Source organism: Lonchura striata, chromosome 5 (assembly GCF_050655825.1).
Source record: "Lonchura striata isolate lonStrDom1 chromosome 5, ASM5065582v1, whole genome shotgun sequence".
Taxonomy (NCBI): domain Eukaryota; kingdom Metazoa; phylum Chordata; class Aves; order Passeriformes; family Estrildidae; genus Lonchura; species Lonchura striata.
Window position 1 is genome coordinate 38,462,129 of NC_140707.1, and position 22,706 is coordinate 38,484,834.

The following is a 22,706-nucleotide window of genomic DNA, read 5'->3' on the forward strand; positions in this document are numbered from 1 at the left end:
CACAAAACTCACGTGTTTTAGGAATGCATACATGAGGTGACATAGCAACAGTGAGAGTATGGCTGACATAGTTTGATTTAATTTTATCTGATTTTAACTTCCTTTCAGTATTTCCCCAAAACACTTCTGCACCACAAAAAGTCTGTGCCTTTAGTCTAGAATAACTTGCACAAAATGGCTGTGCAGGCTGAAGAAAAGATACACAACAAACTTTTCTGTTAAAGTCTGTACTCTCACAGGCTTGTGCCTTGGTCTCTACACAATGGGTGGATATTTAAGCCATTCCATTATAAAAGCAACCTCCTAGTTTGTCACCCAACAAAGAAGCTGTTTATATTATTACTTGTTGTCAAAAAGGCTCCCTAAAAGAAAAATCTTCTATTCCAAGCCAACTGGTTTCCTCAGTGAAAATGACCATTTTCTCAGACCCCTACAGTTTTCTCCAAAATGGCCTGCAAGCAAAGCAAGATTTAAATGTTAAACACCGCACGCATGGGGAGAGATAAAATATATTATAGGTATCCTAAGCTAAAAACAAAAATACTAGTACTTGCTCTAGCTTGTTTTTCAGAAGTCATCTAGAAAGAGTTTAGTAACTGCTGTGGAATAGTTGCATCCCACCCTGTTATTATGAAGCAACACAAAAAGCAACATGTTTACCCCAACCAAAGCCTCCGTCCCAAAGCCCTTTAAGCAGGGCTCCATTAAGTATGTCATGAGAACTTAAAAGATATTTGATTTAATTCCTAATTCTATGCCTCTGCACCTATATAAAACCCTGGTTAGTGAAGTAAGTGACTTTCCATTCTAACTTGGCTATTGACTCTTCCCAAAACAGAAACTCCTTCTCAGGGGAAGTAAGAAACTCTGCTATTCTTCCTTATAATTTGCTCTGGACTCACCCCATAAATGCTGATGCAATACCTGAACCAATGCTTTCCTGCCACACACAAAAAAAGGACCAATACTCAGTGAGTGTATTTTAGGCTCAATGGGCTAAGAAATAGAAAACTTTTGAGAGCTCACTTTCTCTAAGGCCGTTTAAGACCTAAAAAAAGAAACAACAAAACCGTTAGTTGTGTTCAGGATATTCCCTGTGTTGAAACAAAAAACCCCTCCTCCAAGCAGACAAAGGTCTTTTTCTTCAACGGAAAAAGACATTATGAGAAAAACATGCCGTGTGCACATCACAACGGCTCCCGACACGGATGAATCACTCCCGATTATTTTACGCACGACCTGCCAACACGTGTTTTAAGAAGACCACGCCAATCCACGCTAAAGACAATAACTTCCTTGTCGCAATATATCACGTTTCCTAGCGTGATCGGTTTCCCCGACGTGCAAAAGCAAAAATCCCACCCACAGTCTAAGGCGGCCGGGCGCCAGCAAAGCTCCGCGCAGCTCCGGGTCCCGGCCGTGCCACGGGCTCCCCTCGCCTCCCGCGGGGCCGCTCCCGTCCCTCTCGCCGGGGCGGCGGAATGGGCCCCTCCGCGTCCCAGCGGGAGACGACGCGAGCGGGTCTCGCGAGCACCGCCCCGAGGCCGCTCGTCCGTTCCACGCCCCGTCCAGGCCCGAGCCGCCTCCCCAGCGAGCGCCCGCCGCGGCCCAGCGGCCTCGGCCGGTCCCGGCCGTGCCTCCGCCCAGCGGGCGGCCGAGGCGCCGCCGCCGCCTGCCCTCCCTCCTTGCCTCCCTCTTGCCCGCGCAGCCCCCCGGGTCTCACCCTCGGAGCGGAGCGGGGCGGGGATGGCGCGGGGGAGGCGCTGGGCCGGCTGAGGCCCCGCTAGGCCGCGAACGCACCGCGCCGAGCCGCTGCCGCCGCGCCGCGCGGGGTCATGTGACCCGCCTCTTCCGCCAGCGGCCCGGCGTGCACCGCGCCGCGCCACCACAGAGCCGGCCGCGCCAGAGCGCCCCCAGGCGGCGCCGCGGCCGGCCGTGGAGCGGCGGCGGAAGGCGGGCAGCCAAGGGGCATGCGCGCCGCCGCCATCTTTAGCGGGGGCGGCGCGGGGCCGTGACCCGGCCGGAGCGCCGCCATGTCGGGGCCAGGGTGGCCCGAGGGCCTGGAAGCCTCCGGCGGCGGGGCCACGGAGCTTGGCCGTCTGTCAGCCGTCATGGCCCCCTCAGACAGACACCCAGCCCAGGGACGGGCTGTACCGCAGGCAGGGAATCCCCTCCCTCGACCTGCCCTCATTGTTTGGGATGCAGCCCAGGATACAGCTGGCTTTCGTGGAAGGTTCTGTGTGCTGTAAAAGACTTAAGGATTTACACAGCAAAAAGAGTGAGCACTACCTTTTTAGGCAGCCGCATGCTCGTCAGAAAGATGTCACTGTGCTGTTGGGCCTAGCCATGGTCTACAACTGGTAGTTTCTCTGACCTACTTTCAGCATTTGGACTACATTAAGAGCCAATTTTCAACATGACATGCAAGACAGTAATTGCTGTAGTTATACCGCTGTTGGAAATAAGTTGCAAGTGGAAAGAGGAAGTGACTATGAATGAGAAGAACATGATCTTACAGATTATTATGAGGTAGACCACAAAATGACCATGTGCATAAAACTGTTTAAAAAATGTTGGATTAGGTAAGGGAAAAAAATGTGTTGTATTTTCCATTGTTTAAAGAAAAGTGTTCAAAAGACAAGAGTCCAATGACAAAATCTCCACCTGTAGGCTGACTTCTTCAGTACAAAGCAGATTAAAACTATCTGGTTGATGTCATATGTGCTACTGAACAGCCAACAACTGTGTTGGAACTAAGGTCCCATTCATCACCTTGCTTTACGTGATGTGTAAGGGTAGATATTCTAGCAATAGCAGATTTAAGAAATATTTCAAGTTTGACTGCAATTTCTTGCCCACCAGAAACAGCAGTTTTGCCTTCTATTAATTACAGCTTATTCCAAACAGCTGGCATATCTCCCTCAAAATAATACAAATTTAGTAACTACAATACTGACTACTGTTAATAGTTAAAAAATTTTATAAGCATACTAGGAAAACCAAGGAAAAGAAAAAGGCATAACAAAAATTTTCAGAATCTTCTCTGTGTTGTCTCAGACAACAACAGCTCAGCTTAAAAAGAAATGTGAATCCCAAACTATTTTGTACTGCTGTAATAAGTTTTTATTTACAGGAAACATTGCAAAGGCTTTGCTCATGTACACATTCATCTATTTTTTTAGCCAAAGAAAGAGGCTATTTTGCATTTATTCTTCTTACACAAATAAACTATAGCCTTCTGTATCCTTCTTAATCAAGGAAGAATAGCTGCAGAAGTATCCAGTAAATGTAGCTATTTTCCTGTCTTTACTCTTTCTGCTATGGGATTTTAGAATTGCCCACCCCTGGTGCCTGTATTATCTTCCTGCCTTTACTTATGCAACTGAGATCCCTTTTCCAGATACTGATCACTATTCATTTTTTTCAGTTCTCACGGCAAACTCCAGAATTTTGTGCTCAAGCCAAGCATGAAGATTGTAGTACATGGCTTTTAATATTAAGGTTAAAATTAAGAGGTGCGTTTTTGTCTGCCTTGTATTTCAAGCATGAGAAATCATCCCAAAAATGTTCGGCAGTACCTCAGGGTACCGGGGTCACATTGTTTCTAGACTATGTATTTTAAAAATTTTATATGCATGTTTTTCTTCCCTTCTTCATATCCTTTAATTGCTCCACCACATTGCCAGTCTAAATAGAGGCACTTCGAGGAAGATCCCTTAGATGCCAGACTCATTGATCTCATTCCTTGGCTCCTCTGAATAGCACTGTGAGATTTAAAAGTTTCTACTTCATATGTATTAGTTTAATTCATTATTCGGGATCTTTTCAGTCTGAAGACATTTGGTTCACCAAAACTGTATTCTTGTAGATGTCAGTCTATTTTGTCAATCTCTTAAATTAATCTTTCATGAAAATACATTATTGTAACAGCGTGAAAGAGAACAGGGAAGAGAGTTACTGTGCCAGTCTTCAGTCATTCATCATCACTAAGCTACATAAAAAAATAATTAAATCATGTATATGCCTACACAAATATATATATATAGTACAGTCTAGTGTAATGAAAGTTCTTCAGCAATACACTTTAATTCTGAGAGGGCCTCAGTCATTCCTTGTGTTAGAAAATTCATTGATGCCTCATTTTCACAGTAATTGGATCTGTTGACTCAGTTTTGTGAAGTGATGATACTTCAAAGTAATTACCTTGTAATTTAACTCCATTTTAAAACTGTTTGTCCAAAACTGAAGCAGGAGACCAAAGAACAGGGCACCTTGTAGCTGTCTATTAGTCGTATCAATTTGTAATGTCCACTGAAGGAAAAGAGTGCATGTCCCTCCTCTGATGAAGTAACCACTAGCATTTGAGCCAAATAACCAGCCGAAAACTCTTGTTACTTTAGAAGATGAATTGCCTGTGCACTGGTTATGCTACAACATGTTTTTGCATATTATCTAAATCAGCGAATGAAAAACAACTCATTATGAGCCAACATTGGGTTTGGAGCCACTACTGGCCAAGGCTGCTTCCTCACCGAATGCTTTCTTTGATCATCTCTGTCTGGCGTTCACCTCCCATTCCCATGGCTCCAGTGAATCTGCCATTTCTTGGCAGGTGTGTGCCTCTGTTTTGGACCTGCAGTCCCTTTCAGCTATATAAATTATGGCTGTTTACCCATAGGTTGAAGCTACAGTCATGGAAGAAACCCCAGAGGCTCCAGTGACAGTGACCAGTGGCTCTCTATGTCAAGACTTCATTTAAACCGATGAGTGGCAGGTGAGATTTGGGCACCAAGTGCTCTCCTCTCAGGTGGACACTGTGATCGATCCATTCGTTTGCCAGACGTGGAGGCCTGGAGCAGCTGCCTTGTCATTCTCCAGGCGGTGGGAGGAGAGAGCTTCGCTACATTTTTCACCCCTTTAAACCCTTCTGGGGGCTGTTTACACTCCTCCGGCGCAGCTCCTTGGGAACCCAGGCAGGTGTGAGACAGTGGGGCGAAAACGAAATGAGGGGAGTAAAAAACTTCGTTGTCACCGCAAGGTCCGCGGCACCGCGCCCCCCCCGCCACGGGCACCGCACGTCCCGGCCGGCGCGGCGAGCCCGGGGCGGTGCAGCCTCCGGACTACAACTCCCGGCGTGCCAGCGCCGCCCCGCCTCCAGCTCGCCGCCTTCCCGTCTCCGCGGTGAGAAAATAACCCCGAAGTTCCCCGCGATCAGCTGATCCCGGCTGACAACGAGGGAGCGGGCGGAGGGGGCGCGGGTCCTGGCCGGCCCTGCCCTGCTCAGTTCCCCCGGGCGCCCCGACTGCATGGTCGACCCCTGGGGGAGAAGAACCGGGAGATCCCCCCCGGGCGCGGAGGGCACGGGGGGGAGGAGGAAGCCGCGGCCGGGACCCGAGTCCTTAGTCACCGGGTGCCGGCGGGAGGAAGGGGAAGAAAGGTGGCCGCCGGCTTGTAAACAATAGCCCGGCTCGCGGCGCCCCGTGCCGCGCCGCCTTTGTTCCCAGTCCCGCCGCGGCTCCCGCCCGCTGCCGCTGCTCGGCGGGAGGAACCCGGGGGCTTCCCCCTTGCTGGCCGGCCGGCGCCGGGCGCAGCCCCAGGTAGGTCTGGGCGCGGGGGGAGGCGCCGGCCGGCACCGCCGTTACGTAACCGCGGGCGGGTGGCGGGGTCCGCCTGCAGCCCCCGCGGGCCGACGAGACACGAGTGCGGCCGCCCCGCGGGGCAGCGCCCGCCCGGGGCTGCGGGACTGGCGGGGAGAGGGGGCGCCGAGGGCATCCCGGAGCGAGAGGGGCTCCGCGCCGCCTGGGAGCGGGGGAGGCGGCCCCGAGGCAGCGGTCGAGACAAAGGCGGCGGCGGGGTGCGCAGGCTGCGCTCGGCGGGCGCTGGTCTAGGGGCTCTGCTCTGGCAACTTGGGGCGCAGAGGGACAGGGAAAAAAATCCGTCGTCTGTCAGCCTGACCGCGGTAGCGATCGTCTTCTAGTGTTCCTAGAAGGAGCGCACAAAGAGAGCGGATTTTTGTTTATCTGGCGAAGCACATCAGGAAATTCCCAGCAAATAAATACTGTGAACTCTCTGAAGGAGGAGCTTAGCTGTGGAGTGAAAGCAGAGAATTTTCTAGTCTTGACACGGTCCTTTTGTGTCTGTGTACATATATATGCATTTGTGCATTTCTGATGCCTTTTTTGTCTCTGTGTCACCAGCTGTCTCCGTTCTCAGCTTCAGGGAGATACTTGCTGTATCTGTTGAAGTACGCCAGGCTGGGTTTTTTTTTCTCATCACTGGCAGTACATTAAACAGCTAAGCAGAGAAAGAATGTATACCAGCATTTGGGTATAATAATACATGAAACCAGCTATGTTGTCTAAGTTTACTTTGGAGAAAGAAAAGTTCATTAGTACTTAACAACACTTCCTGCAAGGCAGGTCAGTGTATGAATCTTGCAGAAACATATATTCGTTATTTAAAATTAAGTACAGACAACATTCCTCTTGTGTTTCTTTCTTTTGTGGAAATAGTAAATTTGGAACTGACTTTTACAAATATCATTGTTTGGAACAGAAACAGGAGGGAAAAACATTGCTTTAAAGAAATCTGGATATGAGTGCTCACACGCAAACTGTGGAGAAAGGACAGAACACGACACTCCTGTGCCAGGAAAGCTATGTTTGCAGTGGGACAGATGAAGCAATCTTTGAGTGCGATGAGTGCAGGAGTCTGCAGTGCCAGCGTTGTGAAGAAGAGCTGCATCAGCCAGAAAGGTTGCGGAACCATGAACGGACCCGTATAAGACCTGGCCATGTCCCGTACTGTGACTCCTGCAAAGGTGCCAATGGGAACATAATGCATGCCAGTATGACAGGCTCAAGGCAGATAGCAGCAGTGAGGTGCCAGGTGTGCAAAATCAACCTCTGTGTGGAATGTCAGAAGAGAACACATGCTGGGGGGAACAGAAGGAAGCACCCTGTCACCGTTTACCATGCTGGCAAAGCCCAAGAACAGGAAGAGGAGGAGGGGATGGATGAGGACACCAAGAGAAGGAAGATGACAGAGAAAGTTGTGAGCTTCCTCTTGGTGGATGAAACTGAGGAGATTCAGGTAAGAACTATTGTGGTTTGTTGTGAACAGGCAAGATGCTTTATTTTGTTTCTTAGTCTAACAGGCTGCTGTGATGGCATGGTTAATACTTGAAGTGTAGTTAGTGGCAATGGTAACAAAATAATGGCCAGGTAAAGTACAAGTGCCACTGAGCATCTTGGGCTAAAGAGACACATTGCCTTCGAGTGGCCTTGCTTATGAGTTCCTCAAAAGGTCAAGTTCACTAAACCTTATGTGTGGCAAGAGCCTCCTCTAAGAGGCTTGGTAAGCAAAGCTGGTGAAGGAATTGACTCTGTACTGAGACACACAACACTAAGATAAGAGCTGTCTGTGCAGGATGCTGATTGTTCCTGAGCAAAATTGAATATAGTGCATTGCGCTAGGTGTCCTGCAAATGGGAGTGCTGACAGACAATTTCTTGCTGTATGACTAGGAGAGGGTACTGTACCAAGTAGCGGTAGTGCAAGACTACAGCCCATTGCTACCATTTAGTACCAGTAAATCCCTATGATTTTAGAAGTAGAACAAAATAGAAATGTGTCCTAAGTGTTCCATACAAGTCCTACAGGCATAATGGTTAAGTTATATTGCTTCTTAAAATATTATTTCATGTTAGCCTTTTGTTGAAAGAGGGGGGAAGTTGTCATTGGGGTAGGTTTGCTGATAAAAATGATAGGAACTAGTTGACTTGGAGCAGCCTCCCAGGAGGCACTATTTTAGAAAGCCTAGCATTCAATATATGCAGTTATAGAACTCTCCTGTTGGCCCTTATATTGGGTAAGCATTTTAGAAGACAAAATGTGTGAAAGCCACAGAGCATATTAATTACACAACTAAAAATTGAACTTTGTTTTCTGACTTTCAGTTTGCATTCCCTATGTTAAACCTCATTCAGGAGCCACTGAAAGAAAATGTATAGTCACCTGGAGACTCAGTATCAGGTTGCTCTAATTTAACTCATATTCATGCTATCATCATTAAAAAGAACTGTGATTATATTCGTATTCTTGATTCTTATTTGTATCCATCATAGTAACAGTTGATGTGCCTGTCATGCATCACAAGGAAATGTGACTTAAGTATCTCATATATATTCTATACTATAGAAGTGTGTGTAGATACATATATGTGTATGTACACAGTAATTACACAATAATATAGAATAGTCATATTTTTGTCAATTCGGGTGTACCGATTGCTGAATTGTCATGGCTTTTGAGGGGGAAAGGGAGGAAAGGATGACCAGTCCTTACTGTGCACTGACATAGAAGACACACTATGCAGGACAGCTGTGACTGTAAACTGAGTGCTTGAATTTCAGTCTGTAGCAGTCTTAAGTTTGTATGCCTCCAAGCCATAAGCACACACTTATTTCCTTGTAATGTGTGACAGATGCAACTATTATTTTAAGATACAGACTTTTGAATAATCCTCATTTGGCCACTAGAGCAAGCTCTCAAATACCTTGGAACAGGGCTGTCCTGCAAAGCTGCTCACAAACTGTGTCTGTGTGTGGTTGTACTGGTTTAAGTTATATTTATACTCATGAATCTGTAAGCCTTATTGAGGTAGACCTTTGGCTGCCTCCTGCCAGCAAGTGCATTTACTCTTTAAATGTCATGGGCAATAAAGCCAACTTCCTTATTGGGACAGCAGTGGACCTTTATCAGATCATAGCAATTTGGTCAGAACAGGGTTGGGTTGAAGAAGCTCTCCAAAAATGATCTTATTTCACTATCAAGATGTTGAATCAGAGCTCTTCCATCTGGAAGCTCTTCCTCATATCTGAATACGTATGTGACATCTCACAGCCAGTATCAAAGCAGTTTGAGAGATTTCAGTTAAATTATTATCTGACAGCTGGAATTTAAGGAGTGATTGCTATTATAGTGATAATTCTACTAGTGAGCATAAGGACCTTTATTTAGAAAGGCCTGTCAGATGCCACAGAAGATGTCTTCAGAGCTAAGTAGTTGTCTTTTGCTCTTGATATTACTGAGGAGCCAATTTAGCTATAGGAAAGTGATCATTGGTCTGTTATTTTGTGCTTGTCATTACTTGGGGAGAAATCATTAGAATGTTCTTTATTTAAACCAACTTTTCGTCCAAAAATGCCCAAATATTAGTAACTTGAAATATGGAAGTTCAGAGTTTGAGAATGTGTGGTTTTTTAAGTTTGAGCAGACAGGATAAGAATTTAATAGAATTATGTAGTTCAGCTGTCTTTAAATGTTAGTGACCTTTGGAACTTGAAAATTGTTGCATTAGTTGGGAAATAAGAGAGGAAACTGCTAATTTGCTATCAATGGTAGATTCTGCCATAGCAATGTTAAAAGCTACACCACCCTACCACCCCGCTGCCCCCCCCCAGTTAGATGGAACTAGTTATCGCTGCTGGAGCAGCAGATGATGGATTGAGTTAATCACTCATCTATATTTGTTTACAAACATATAACTTGAATACAGGGCTAAAAGATTTGTTTTTTAGTTTCCTTTGGAGTTGTTAAGCTCAAGTGGTTATGTATCATCTTGCTGTTCCTGTTGGCTTCTTGGAGGTGGTAGCTCTAAAACTGAAGAATATTTATAGTGTGTAAGCAAATGACTGATCTAGTTCTAGATCCAGAAGCAATGTGGATTAATCCATAAGGAGCTGTGCCTGAGCAAATTGGTTCAGGGGAGAGGTGGAAATTCTCAGTTTGGGCTCAGCACTACACAGATACAGCTATTGTAATTCTGAGATCTGCATAATTGTCTTTGTGCCATGTTGCACAGATGTGCTGGCCTGCTCAAAGCTTTTTGTGCTTTGCAGGCATAGCATAAGCTCAGAAAGCTGAGGACTTCTTGTGCTTGTTCAAATCCACGTAGACAGGAAAGGTCCCATTTTAAACCACTGCATGTTTTTAGAAAACCAATGGCAGCTAAAGTTTGTGTCTGTGAAATACAAGCTTTTCTGTGATGTTCATCATAACAGCACTATATCTGAGCACCTCAAAAAGATGTTGGTGCTCTCATGTTAAAAAAAAATGTTGTTAAAGTTTAAAGCCAAGTTTGTTCCGCAAGTCTGTGGAAGAACAGAGAGGGAGGTTGTTCCTCATGGAGTCCAGTCCCTGCTATCTCATACCACATAGTGCAATGCTTTGCAACTCTTGTGAATTAGTGCCCAGGCATCCTGACCTACATGACAAATTTTTTCTTCCTTCTTCCAGGACTTGTTTTCCCTCATAAGACCTCTAATTTATGAGGGAAATTAGAAATCAGACTTCTATTAGAAAACAAGTCTTGATTGTTTTACAAACTGGCATCATCTGCAGTTTAGACCCCATTCTGGACTGTCTTTCTCAAACTCTGTTATGCAGTTTCTCTTTACACAGTATTAAACTTTTGGTTTTATCTATTGCATATCTAAAGCTTACAATTCAATTTGTTCTTGATAATTGCTGCATCTATTTGTTAATTGGCTCTGACAGATCTTTCTTGCTAATCTGAGAATGATATTGTGGGGATTACCTCCTCAGTCAATTGCTTTGGTCTTGTCCCTCTTTACATCTTCCATTTACACCACTCTCTTTATGTCTTCCACATCTCCTCTTTGCCTTGTTAGACTCAAACTGTGTGCCTTCTTTTATTATATGTGCAAGTCCCTCAACAGAATCTCCTCATCTGCTCTGCCAAGATGTCAGCTTTCCTTTCTTATCTTTAACTTCCTGGATTCTCAAACAAGCATCATTTTGCACACAGGAGGCAGTTTCCATAAAAAGTCAGAGTCAATTAATTGGGTTTTTAAACTGGTATTTGTTTATCTATTAAGGAAAATACAGTGAAATACAACAATAAAAATATGTCTCAGGTTGTGATATTTGTTTCAAATCCTGAGGCTCTCTTACTGTCCCATGAACATTTCCACTCACCTGGATCTCTCTTTGTCGCTTGTACTTATATTCATGCAGTTTCTGGAACAGTTTCTATTTTTGCTTTGTCTTTATGCAACATCTATGCAAAGGAGCTCTTTAGCATAAAACAGAGTTATGCATCTGTTATACAGTGAACTTTTATTTACTAATACTTTTGAGGCAGGGCTGAATGCCTTACAATGCATAACAACAGTGTGGTATTTTTATCTTGGGGAACAGATGTTGGGAGTTCTTACCACAAGATCAAAACTTGGTTGTAGTGTCACTGGCAGCTTCTATGATAGCACTTTGTCCAAATGCCTAATTAAGGACTCAACACATATGTTTAATAGAAGTAGAAAAAGTCTTTCATTGAAGATAGAGGACATGCTTGGTTATTGATATCTGCCTTAGGGTTTGCTCATCTTTGGCCAGAAACCAGCTCTGTCACAAGAAATTACCCAATCTGTGAGTTATAAACAAAAATAAAAGGTACTGGCTTTGTATTCTGACTTACTGAGGAGACTAGAAGAAAAGAAAATTTTTTCCTCTATCTAGTCACAAAAATAATTCCCCAGCTGTGTAATTTTATGAGGGAAAAGGAGCATACATTTATTGCTATGTCTCCCCTGAGATACCCATATGAGCTCCCTTTCTTCAGTTTGCAGGGTCTTTTTGTTGTGGCAATAGATATCTCAATTTCCTAAATATAGCCCCATTCCTTGAGGATTTTGTATTCCTTCTAGCAGGTCTAAATGCCTAAAGGAGTTAGGTCTTCCCCTCAGCAAATATGAGCAGCATCTGTTTAATGCTTTGCAGTCAGTTAAGATAATGCCAAAGGACCCATAGCCCTTATTTAAATGCAGACCATTTTGTGCAATCATTAAATAACCTGTCACTAACAGCATGATAGTTCATGTGTCCTCCTTTGTTCCCTCCTGTTAAAAAGTTACACATACATAGTGATGACTCTGCAGGGTTGCTAGCTGCTTTGCTTTTCTCACACCTTCTCTAAATCTGATGGAAATACTGTGATTTTTCCTTATTATCTCCTGATTTGAGCCTGGATAAAGTCTAGGGATGAGAGAATGGAGTCTCTGGGAATGCTTTTTCTTGTCAAGTATTCTGTGTTCATTAGTGGGAGCTAATGTAAGTGTTCTTTTATGAAAGAAGGTCATGATTTCTTAAGTCTGACTTGCATTGGTCTAGTAAATAGTGCTAGTTCCTGTGACTTGCTTCATTTGCTGTTGGGGGAATGTGTTTTAGATGGGGTATTTTTTTTTGTTGTTGTTCTTTAGGGTAGCACAGTCAGCTCTATATTTCTGGGAAATTTAGTCTATATCCTGTAAAATAAGGAGGCACAGCTAGTATATTTTTCATGGATATAAAGGAGGAAGAAAAAATATTGAAGGATCTGAAATTTTTAGGCTGGTATGATCTGTTGGATCAGGATATGTAATTTCTGACTCTGGATACTGTTGATGTGCTATAGATGAGTTTTCCCCCTTTTTGTGCTTTAGAGAAGTTTTCTTGCCAAAGTATTTTTGGGAGTTTACTGTCCGACACTCTAGGAATTTTTCTCTTATTACTTTGTTATTTTTCAGTATTCCTCCTATTTCAGTCTGTTATCAGTTCACCTAGATTTAATTGCACTGTTTTTCTGTCTTTGGAATAAAGTAGTAGAGAAACTACTCAGCAGTTGCTGGTTAGGAGTATTCCTTTTTCCACTGGACATATACCAGTATTTTGAAGAGTGTTTTTAGAAGGTAGGAGAGAGCCATCAATTTAACAAACACAGCTCCTTTGACAGTCTCAGACTGACTCTTAGCTAATTTTTAACATAGTCACTTACAAATAGTGCTTTTCTCCAGAACCAGTCTTGCACCTTCTTCATGATTCAGTACTCTTGGTTATTAATTAAAGTCTTTCCTGTCTCTGTTGTCCATCTGCTATATGAGTGCTGGTGTGGAAGGAAGAGTCAGTTGTCACTGACTCAGGTGAGAGATCCTGAAAGCCACTCTGGAATTACCCACACTTTCATTCAAGAAGTTTCTGAACTTAGTTCAGTTTCAACTAAATATTCTTGAGAGGGAAAATGGGGTGTTTTAGTGTTCCCCCTGCTATACCCCTCTTTGCACTTCCAATGAGTCCTTTTGGGTTCTTGGATGCTGCCAGTAGGAATGGGATGTGAATGCTTCAGGGTTCATTCAAGAAAGTAAAATCAGCTTGCTCTCTTCTAGCCCTTCTGTCATTTCCATTGCCTTCACTTTCTCTTTTCTGCAGTGATCACTGGGAGGCAGATGTCACTGCAGTACACACTTCTGGCTTTTTTACCTGGGTTGTTATTAAAGCTTTGCTGTAGGATCACTTAAAGGCAGAAGATTGAGTCCTTTGGCCTGCCTGTTCAAACACCCTGAAATTGGGAAAGTAACCAGAGTAACTGTTTTCTAGGAAGAATGCAACTGTTACACAAGTAAGTTTGTAAATGCCCCTCTTAACAAGGACAAGTGGTATAAGTAGCGTCCACACAAGGAACTGAGATACTTACTCTTAGGGGTATTTAGGAAGACAGCATGAACTTGCTGGTTGTCTTGATGTCTTCTGGGCAAGTCTCTTCACATGGATGTGGTCTCTGCTGCTAGAGCTGTGACTTTCGGGTGATAATTGGTAGCTCTGTGGGCAAATTAACATCTACAGGAGCTTGAAGGGTATTTAGGATACAAAACCATGACTTCTTCATTGTTTACTGTTCTCTTTTGGGGTTAGATGATACTATTATGTTAGTGTTATTTTTGCAGCAGTTTTATTCACCTCAAAGTCTTTATTAGTTTTCAGTCCTTGAAAAAGTACTTTTCCAGCAAACAGGCAGTTTAGTGGTCATTGTTTTTTCTGGTTTCAGAAGTTTGATATAACTTAGCTGTTGTGTACAAGGTTAATTTACCTGGTAATAGCAATATTTCAGTCAATATTGCCTCTTGGGTTAGGGAGGAGTCCAGACAAATTGCATTACTCCAATCCCCTTTTTTACCACCACTTCTTAAAATGTTTGAAATAGGATCTCTTTCAAACTTTGTAGGGTAGAGTTGTTAAGCAGGATTTAACTCTTCTGTCTTTGCCTCTCTCAGAGTTCTATAATAATAGACATGGGCAGCCTCTGCTCTTCATTGCAGGGACCTCTAAGTCCTGTTGAAACTCATGCAAATATTGAACCTAAATTCCTGTGCCAGTGCTGTGGGAAGGAACAGGATCATTTTGGTCTGAAAAATATATTCGGTTCAGGGACTGAATATATTCATATTCAGTATTGTCCATGGGTATGTACTGTGGCTGATAACAGTTCTCAACAGAACCCATAGGTGGTACTGCAGTGAAGACAAATAAACAGGAAAAAACCCTTCAGGTTCAGGTTGTCCCTCTAATACAAATGCTTTCATCTGCTTGAGTCAAACCTGCATCCACATGGGGAATAAAATCAAAGGATGGGAATCTAACCTTAGATCCCTGTAGCGTGTCTTTCCCCTGCTTTATTTTGTCCTCCCTGCATCTGGTGTCAGGTCCTTCAGTTTGAGCTTGAGGCTCTGTAGTACTCCAGACCTGAAAATACTGATGTCCACTGTCAGCTTGGCTGAAGGCTAGGAGATCACTGAACAGTTGTGATTAATGTATTTAAGTGTTTGCTGGATCAGTGATTAATATGTGATAAGTGATTCATAACTTACTTTTGAATACCAGATTGGAACTACTGGTATGATATACACAATCCTATAAACTAATCTGTTGACACAGCCCTTTGCAGAAACTTTCTCAGGCTACTGTAAAACATTTACTTAGTAAAAAGCAACTCTTTGGCCAGTAGAATTAATGAAGTCTAATTTCTGGGGTGTCTTCTTCCTATTATCCAGTGGTTGTCCACATTTTCTGTCTTTTGAGTAAGAAGCAGTATGTGTGCTGTTATGGACCAGCCAGCATGCTTACTGGCTAGCATGTTTGGGCATGACTGCTCAGCTTGTGTCTTGGAGGTGGCAGGGGATGGACATGAGACATGCTTTTTCCTCAGTAAGGTTATTGTAGTCTTTGTTTTCTACTCTGTTGTCCATTTTCATCAAACTTCTAGGAAATTTCTTTTTAGAAGCACTTCTGTATCAAATTGGTGTAATTAGATTAGGGATTTTAAGTTACGTATGGAAGACTTGAGTAATGGCATAAATTATATTTTCCATGGAAAGTCATGCAGAAGAAGAGGTGTTCTATTTTATAGATTTTTGTTCCTAGGCTTTTTAACACTTTTTTGTTTTAATAACATTGTTATCAAGAAATTCATAGGCAGGAATGTAATTTTAGCAGTTCTTACTTCTTAAGAAGAGTTCTCTTGTTTGGCAGTTCTTGTTTTATTTTAGCAGTTACATTTCTAAACAATTCTACTTTCCTAAGGGCTCAGATTTAGAAAACTTGTTATATTAGGTACAATGGATTTCTAAGTATAGGTGATAAAGAGCACAGTTCTAAATGTGCTCCATTGCAGCATGCTATGAGTTTTTGTGCTCTCTTTATAGAGGACTTTAGCTGTCAAGTTCTCTGTTTTGTCCCATTTAAGACCTTCACCTCCATTTCAGGTGAACTTGGGTGAAGGGACTGCATGGGGAGCTGGATGACAGCTGCCAAAAGCAATGTAGTTAAAACTATAAAAGAAAGCTAACCAGGACTCTAACATGTGATTCTGTAAAAGCTGTTCTTTTTAGAAGAGCATCTCTTAAGGGCTATAACAAAAATGTAAATGAGTTTCTGATACTAGAAATGGCAAAATCAAGAAGGGGCTGAAGAGATATTACTCCTGTCTTGGTTTAGACATACAGTTTTCATCCTTAATTTTCTTTGGTGTGCAGTGTAAGGAAGGTTTCATATTTACCCTCTGCTGTGAATCTCAGAGATCTGGAGCTCTTGGGCAACATGGAAGTGGATACAGTTTTGGAAACATGAGCCCTTTGCACATACAACAGAAGGTGGTACCATACCAATTTGTTTTAGAGTTGAGAAGCAAAACGAAGTGGAGATTAGTGCTTTGACACTATACCCACTCTGACTTTAGGTGTCTTAAAGGAACTTGCTGAAGGGAAGTAAATTGGACTACTGATATGGGTGTTGTTGTGGATGGTTCTTTGAGAGTATCATTCCTGTATTCAGCGTTGGTTAAAGTCAACTATTGCACAAGAGCAAGGAGCACCAGTGACGTGCAAGTGTATTCAACTTCAAAGGGAAAGGCTTCTTTTGGGTCATTTTGTTTTGGTTTTATTCCTTCTCCTCCCACATGGAATATATTGTAAGGATGTTACAGGATCCAAAATTATGACTAGGTTCTAAAAGGGAGGATAGATCTGCTTCCCTACCAAACATGAGCATCTAAATGCAACCACTGCTCAAGAAGTTCTTGGTTACCTGGCTTCTGAGCACTGGTAGAGTGTGCTAGGAAACATTTACTCATTTCATGTCTTAAATTCTGCCTCATTCATTACCAAGTCCTTTGAGAAATAAACTGGACTAGCTAGACTTTGGTGCATTCTTGTGCTCCTGGGTAACTTGTTTGTTCAAATCACTCCCAAGTTCTGTCCTGAAAGGAGGTCTGTAAAGGGCCTAGAAGGGGATAAGTTAGAGGGAATAACTTTGGGTATGTGATTTGATATTCAGTGTAACTTTGAGTTCACTCCTGTCTCTTGATGGTGGGAATATATCTCAGAGTTACCCTTATTCCTGTTGTCCCTACTGTCCTTTGTGTCTCCTGACATTACCAACTCAGCCCATTCAACAAACTCTCCCAAACTGCTGCCAAAGTAATAACTAGTGCTGGCTAAAAGATCTTAGCCATTAGCTAACCTGCCATTACTTAAGAAGCTGTTTGAAAACTGATATTTTTTTGTGTTGTCCAGGGAGCGCATAACTATTGAGTCTGGCAAAAAGAACCTGTCACCTTGATGAGAAATTTGGGAGGTGGGAGTTAAAACCAAAACATTTTTGAAGAAGACATTATCATATTCCTTTTTGCTTACATACACATAACATCTTTATATTGTCCAATATGTTAATGTTTTTAGGAGCTATTCCATAAACCAAGAACTTCCTTTCTTCCACAGAGACATCTTAATAGATACTAAGGAAACCTGCATCTATCATCTAAGCTACCTTCCTGATGATAAGCTAATAATCACAGCTACCAAGGAAGCAGACTCTTTCTTGTGCACCTGTAGTTTCAGTATATCTTGATGTTCCCCCACAGACACCAGGAAAGATTCTCTTGAGAGCATTTTGATGTCTCGTTTCCTGTTTTCTTCTACACTGTGAGGCTGCCTTGAATAGTTTGAGTCTGTGAGAAGCTACCACAAGCCCACAGCCCACAGATTTTCTTTGTGAACACTGTTTCCAACCACAATCTGGCACACTGGCTATTTTTTATGTTTTTGGTGTGCTGGCTGATTTTTATTATCCTTCAAAGTCTAGGTGCTGTTGATAGCTTTGATGAAAGCAAATGGGGCTGGCTAAGCCTTAAACAAATTTGCTGATTTACGAATAAACTTGTTCAAAGAAACCATTTATTACTTCATTACCTCTCTGGTTCATAGATTGTGAGATCTTCCAACTGTACTCACAGGATGAAAATAGCTAATAGCTTCCAGAAATTAAGTGGCAGGTGAGAGGGGATGGAAGCCCTGCTCGTTTCAGTTGGTGGGGAGTTCTTGAAGAGGGAATTGAGATGAAGAAAGTGAACTTAATCTTTCTTAAAAAGTGCTTTTTGTCATATTCTTCCCTGTCATATAATATATGGATAAAATCTGTTGGAAGACAAAACAGTAAGGGCTAAACAAATGAATGAAGCATGAAACCAATGAATGCCAAGGATCTATTCTGCAACAAGATCAGGGCAGGCTCTTGTACAGAGCCCTAGCCCATTTCACTGCTTGTTTATCTGCTCCTGTTGCTCCAGTATCTGAACAGAAAATGCTCTGTTTTTTAGCCTAGACAGTACAATGCTTGACACTTAAACTATGTAAAGTCAAAGAGAAGTTACCTGCACTTCTTTTTGGTTTTGTATATGTGTTTTTTTGTTTTATTTTTTAATTTAGTACAATACAGTAAATTATGAAAGGGAACATTAAGGTAGTTGTGGCACTTCTGTGAGAGCCAGTTTGAGCACCTGACTCTAGTGCACAGCTTTGCTGCTGCTTCTCTGCTCCCACTTTCCAGCAGAAAGATTGACGAGCTGGAGAGCAGTGGGAATAGGACAGTCTGTGTCTGAGAGCCCCTGGCTGTGGATAGATACAGCACAAGTGCATGGCAGATATTCTTGTACCTAAACAGGTGCTCAACCTCTGTGGATGAGGCAAGTTAAAGTGGTAAAAGCAATCCCCTCTTTCACGCCTGCACTTGCATGCTTGCCAAGACACCAGTGCTACTGAGAAAGTCTGCCATGCTCCAGGTAGCTGTTGTGACAAACTTGGAAGTAGTGTTATGCTCCCTTGTCTGCAAGGGCTGTCTCAGAGAATGGGGTGAGGTACTAGAGAGTTGACTACATACATAATCACAGTGAGGCATGAATTCCAAAACAGCATGGAACAGCATAAATCACATCAATGTGTACATTTTACAAAACTGCGTTCTAGTATTTTGTTTTGTACTTCTTGGTGCTTCAGAAACTTAGGATGAAATCTGAAGAGGATGTAATCACTTCTTAATCTTATGAATCCTGACACCAGCTGTGTTTTCAGTGTTGTCTACTCCAATTGCATAGTTATAATATTTTTCTCTTTTTGGTTTGGAAGGTAAGAAATGAGGAAGACTTTATTAAGAAACTGGACTGCAGTCCTGACCAGCACCTGAAGGTAGTGTCCATCTTTGGGAACACAGGGGATGGGAAGTCTCACACCCTTAACCATACTTTCTTCTATGGCCGGGAAGTCTTCAAGACATCTCCTGCCCAGGAGTCTTGCACAGTTGGAGTCTGGGCAGCCTATGACCCTGTCCGCAAAGTGGTGGTCATTGATACAGAGGGCCTCCTGGGGGCTACTGTTAACCTGAGCCAGAGAACACGGCTGCTGCTGAAGGTCCTGGCCATCTCTGACCTTGTCATCTACCGCACTCGTGCTGACAGGCTCCACAACGACCTCTTCAAATTCCTTGGTGATGCCTCGGAGGCTTATTTAAAACACTTCACCAAGGAGCTAAAAGCTACCACAGCCCGCTGTGGCCTGGATGTTCCTCTGTCAACTTTGGGTCCAGGTGTCATCATCTTTCATGAGACTGTGTACACCAAGCTACTGGGCTCTGGTGAGTAGGCAATTCCAATTACAACGTGCTAAACACTGTCTGTAAACTATCAGGTTGCATTGCATATTCAGTACTCTTTACTACCATGTAAAAATGTGATTTGGGTTTTGCTCTCACTGGTTTCAGTCTGGGAACCAGGCTGTGGAACTAGAAGAGCATCCCCTCTTCCAAATCAGCTAGAATAATCCTCTTAGCCAAGTGAACATCGGCACTGAATAGTAACAAATTCTGCTAGCCATAGGAGGGGGTCATCATACAAATTTATGTGTATGGGTGATACAACAGATGAAGGGGAAAACTGATGTGGTGAGTTGACCCTAGCTGGATGCTGGGCACCCACCAAAGCTGCTCTATCACTCCCCTTCACAAGTGGACAGGAGAGAGAAAATATAATGAAAAGTTCATCAGCTGAGATAAGGTCTGGGAGATATAACTCATCAAATACAATAATGGGGAAAACTGACTTGACTTGGGGATATTAATTGAATTTATTACTGACAAAATCAGATCAGGGTAATGAGAAGTAAAATAAATCTTAAAACCAGGTTTCCTTCATCCCTCCCTCCTTCCCAGCCCGACCTCCTCCTCTGCCAGCCATGCAGGAAGACAGGGAATGGAGTTACGGCCAGTTCATCACACATTGCTCCTGCTGCTGCTCAGGGAGAAGAGTCCTTCCCCTGCTCCAGTGTGGGATCCTTCCCATGGGAGATAGTTCTCCATGAACTTCTCAGACATGAGTCTATCCCACCGGCAATAGTGGCTGAGTCCCACTGTTTGTGAACATCTAGGAGCTGTGTCTTGTGTAATAAATACCTCAGCAGTCCTGGCTGACCCACATTCTCTTTTTGCCTTTTCTAAACAGTGAGGTTTTAAACTAGTAGAAGAACTTGACGTTCTTTCTGGTTATTATTGGAGTAACTCCTAAACAACTTTTAACTTACCTATAAGGCAGATCTTTCCTTATATACCAATTTGCGGATTAGCAATTCAGCCTTTCATGAAGTTGTTGACATTTGCTGTTTCATCAGTTCAGCCTTTAGTGACCCATGAGGACACTTTGCACCTGTATGCAAAGTGGTCACAAAATAAATATTTTCATGGTTACTTCTGATCAGAGTAGGAATAGGAAAGAAACCTCTTAGCATATATGGATGTGCAGAAAGCTGTAACCATCTGTCTTAATGGATAATTGAAGTAAGTGTGTTTATGTAGTTTTAGGACAGGGAAGATGGGGCCTGCCTTATTCTGAAATATACAGCAGGTACTTGGAAGCAGGCAGGAGAATGTGGCTGGCTCTGTGGAGTCTGAACTGATGTGGCCAGTTCTGAAGTGCTTTGCCATGTACAAATTGTTGATAAAGGCTTGGTCTCCCTTGCTACAGAGTTGGCATGGAGCACAGACAGCCCATGTAAGGTTCATGTCCTCCACTTATCAGGTGCTAGGAATAGCTATACCAAGTTATGGCCTGGTGAGCAGAACTAAAAAATGTGCTGACATTGTGTTTCCCTGTATTATGTCCTAACTTGCTCCTTAATCTGGATATCTGTGTTTCAAAATCTAGATGTGTCTGGTTTTACCTTAGAAACTTGGTCTTAGAAAAGACAGCTTTAAAGCAGTGTATCACAAAACAGAGACTGCTTTTGGGAAGTCTTCCTTGTTTTAAAATGTAATGATAACTGCATTCCAGATGTATTAGAAGATTTAATTAAGAAAACTAGGTCTATATTGCATATGAAAATACTATGCAATTGAAGTATTGTTTTAAACAATCAGTTGCAAATGAACTTGCTGATACTCTCATATATAGATCATCCTTCTGAGGTTCCTGAGAAGCTCATTCAGGATCGGTTTCGGAAGCTAAGCTGTTTTCCTGAGGCTTTCAGCTCAATTCACTACAAGGGAACAAGGACATACAATCCTCCAACAGATTTCTCTGGGCTTAGGCGAGCTGTGGAGCAGCAGCTGGAGAACAATACTACTCGGTCACCCAGACAGCCCGGGGTTATCTACAAAGCACTAAAAGTAAGTGAAGAGGAGTTTGTCACAGTGTTTATTTGTACCACTGTTGCTATTAACTTAGCTGTGGCTCATAAAGGCAGACCACCTGAAACAGTGATGCAGACTTGCATGCAAATCTTCCATGAGAATGATAATTTTGTCTAACAGCCAGGGAGGCTGAATAGTTTTGGTTTTTTTGCTTCAAAACAAATATTTCAATAAAGGCCATGGGAGAAAAATTAAAGAGCCAAACTGAGCAAGATCCTAAACCAGAGCTGGGAAGAAAAAAATAACTGATGCTGTGAGTGACAAGCACTTAATGGCAGTGATTGACAGAGAGAGATCTTAGAAGGTTTTTTTTTTATAAAATTCCTAAAGTTTGCCTCAGCACAAAAGGAGGAAATGCAAGAGACTTGGAGAGAGTTAATAGTTGGCAAAACCTAGCACTGACTAGTATAACCCAAGGGCTAGGAGGCAAAAAGAAGGAGGAAGGAGTTGTGCTGGTAGCTAGGGAACAGGATGGGTCAAGCCAAACGATGTATTACTTTAGAGCAAGTAGATGCTTCCCTTTGCTAGAATGTCACAGGGATTTTTGTGTCTTTAAATTTGCAGTCTTTCGTACAAGTTTCCACATACCACTGCCTGATTAACATTGTATTTTCTTTGGCCTGAAGAGCATAGCTGTCACTGGGGAGGGGCAGGCAGAGCTGGGGCATATCTGCAGAAGGAGGTAGTGTTAGCAGTCTTTTCTGGTGTTTGTCACAGCTGTTGGAACAGATAATTCTGGCTGCTCTGCGCCAGTGGTAGCTGAAGCACAGAGGGAAGTGTCAGGGTGGCATGAACTCAGTTCTTTGCATTTGGGAGCAGACAGGCAGCAGGGGAAAAACCAATTGGAATCATTAATTTTAGTTTAGCTTCTAGGATGTTATTGCAATAATCAAGTAGCCTGGTTTCACATATAGCTGCTGGTGTACTTAAATTCATGACCAGTAAAGTGTTCAAATCACTACCAACTACAAATTAACTTCTTTTGCTTCACTTGCTGAGGACACAAGACTTGCTAGATTTCTGTCCGCTTCCTCTAACTTTTCCTCTAAATTTTGAGTTCATTCAAAAGTAACAGTATCAGTCAAGCTTAAAAGAGAATGCAAATAAATGTCCTTGGAATTATGTGAAATAAAACGTTTATATAGAGAACTTATCTGAGGGAAGCTGTGGTGAGAGAGGTACACACAAGTCTGTGTGTTTATGCAATCAACCCTTGTTAGACAGCAAAGATGCACCCACTCCACCTACCCCAGCTCTGTGAGGGGAGGGGAGGAAGTGAAAGGCAGGCAGCCACTATATAAACCTCAGTTGTAGGAAGAGTTTCAGCTAGATCTCATGCCTTCAGAGATCTCCATCAAGAAAATC

General features: G+C 43.0%; 2 protein-coding genes across 11 annotated transcripts in view; one reads left to right on the forward strand and one right to left on the reverse strand.

The window, feature by feature from the left end:
• RBM25 (RNA binding motif protein 25) overlaps positions 1 to 1,822 on the reverse strand; it is a 32,501-nt gene extending 30,679 nt beyond the window's left edge. For 3 of the 4 annotated variants that reach the window (XM_021533580.4, XM_021533579.4, XM_085581916.1), the window contains exon 1: positions 1,724 to 1,822. The gene's annotated coding sequence lies outside the window, so the exon portion shown is untranslated. Of the gene's footprint in view, positions 1 to 1,366; positions 1,522 to 1,723 lie in introns of those variants that run through there. The other variant, XM_085581917.1, reaches the window with a different exon arrangement.
• A 194-nt stretch (positions 1,823 to 2,016) lies between these two features.
• ZFYVE1 (zinc finger FYVE-type containing 1) overlaps positions 2,017 to 22,706 on the forward strand; it is a 29,683-nt gene continuing 8,993 nt past the window's right edge. For 3 of the 7 annotated variants that reach the window (XR_014956009.1, XM_085581921.1, XM_085581922.1), the window contains exons 1-4: positions 5,203 to 5,597; positions 6,556 to 7,092; positions 18,791 to 19,295; positions 21,103 to 21,317. Coding sequence is in view for 6 of the 7 variants with exons in the window: in XM_085581921.1 (XP_085438047.1) it covers positions 6,595 to 7,092; positions 18,791 to 19,295; positions 21,103 to 21,317 (1,218 nt within the window). In the remaining variant the exon portion in view is untranslated. Of the gene's footprint in view, positions 2,583 to 3,427; positions 3,516 to 4,678; positions 4,775 to 5,174; positions 5,598 to 5,797; positions 6,420 to 6,555; positions 7,093 to 18,790; positions 19,296 to 21,102; positions 21,318 to 22,706 lie in introns of those variants that run through there. The other 4 variants (XM_085581919.1, XM_085581920.1, XM_021533581.4 and 1 more) reach the window with 4 other exon arrangements.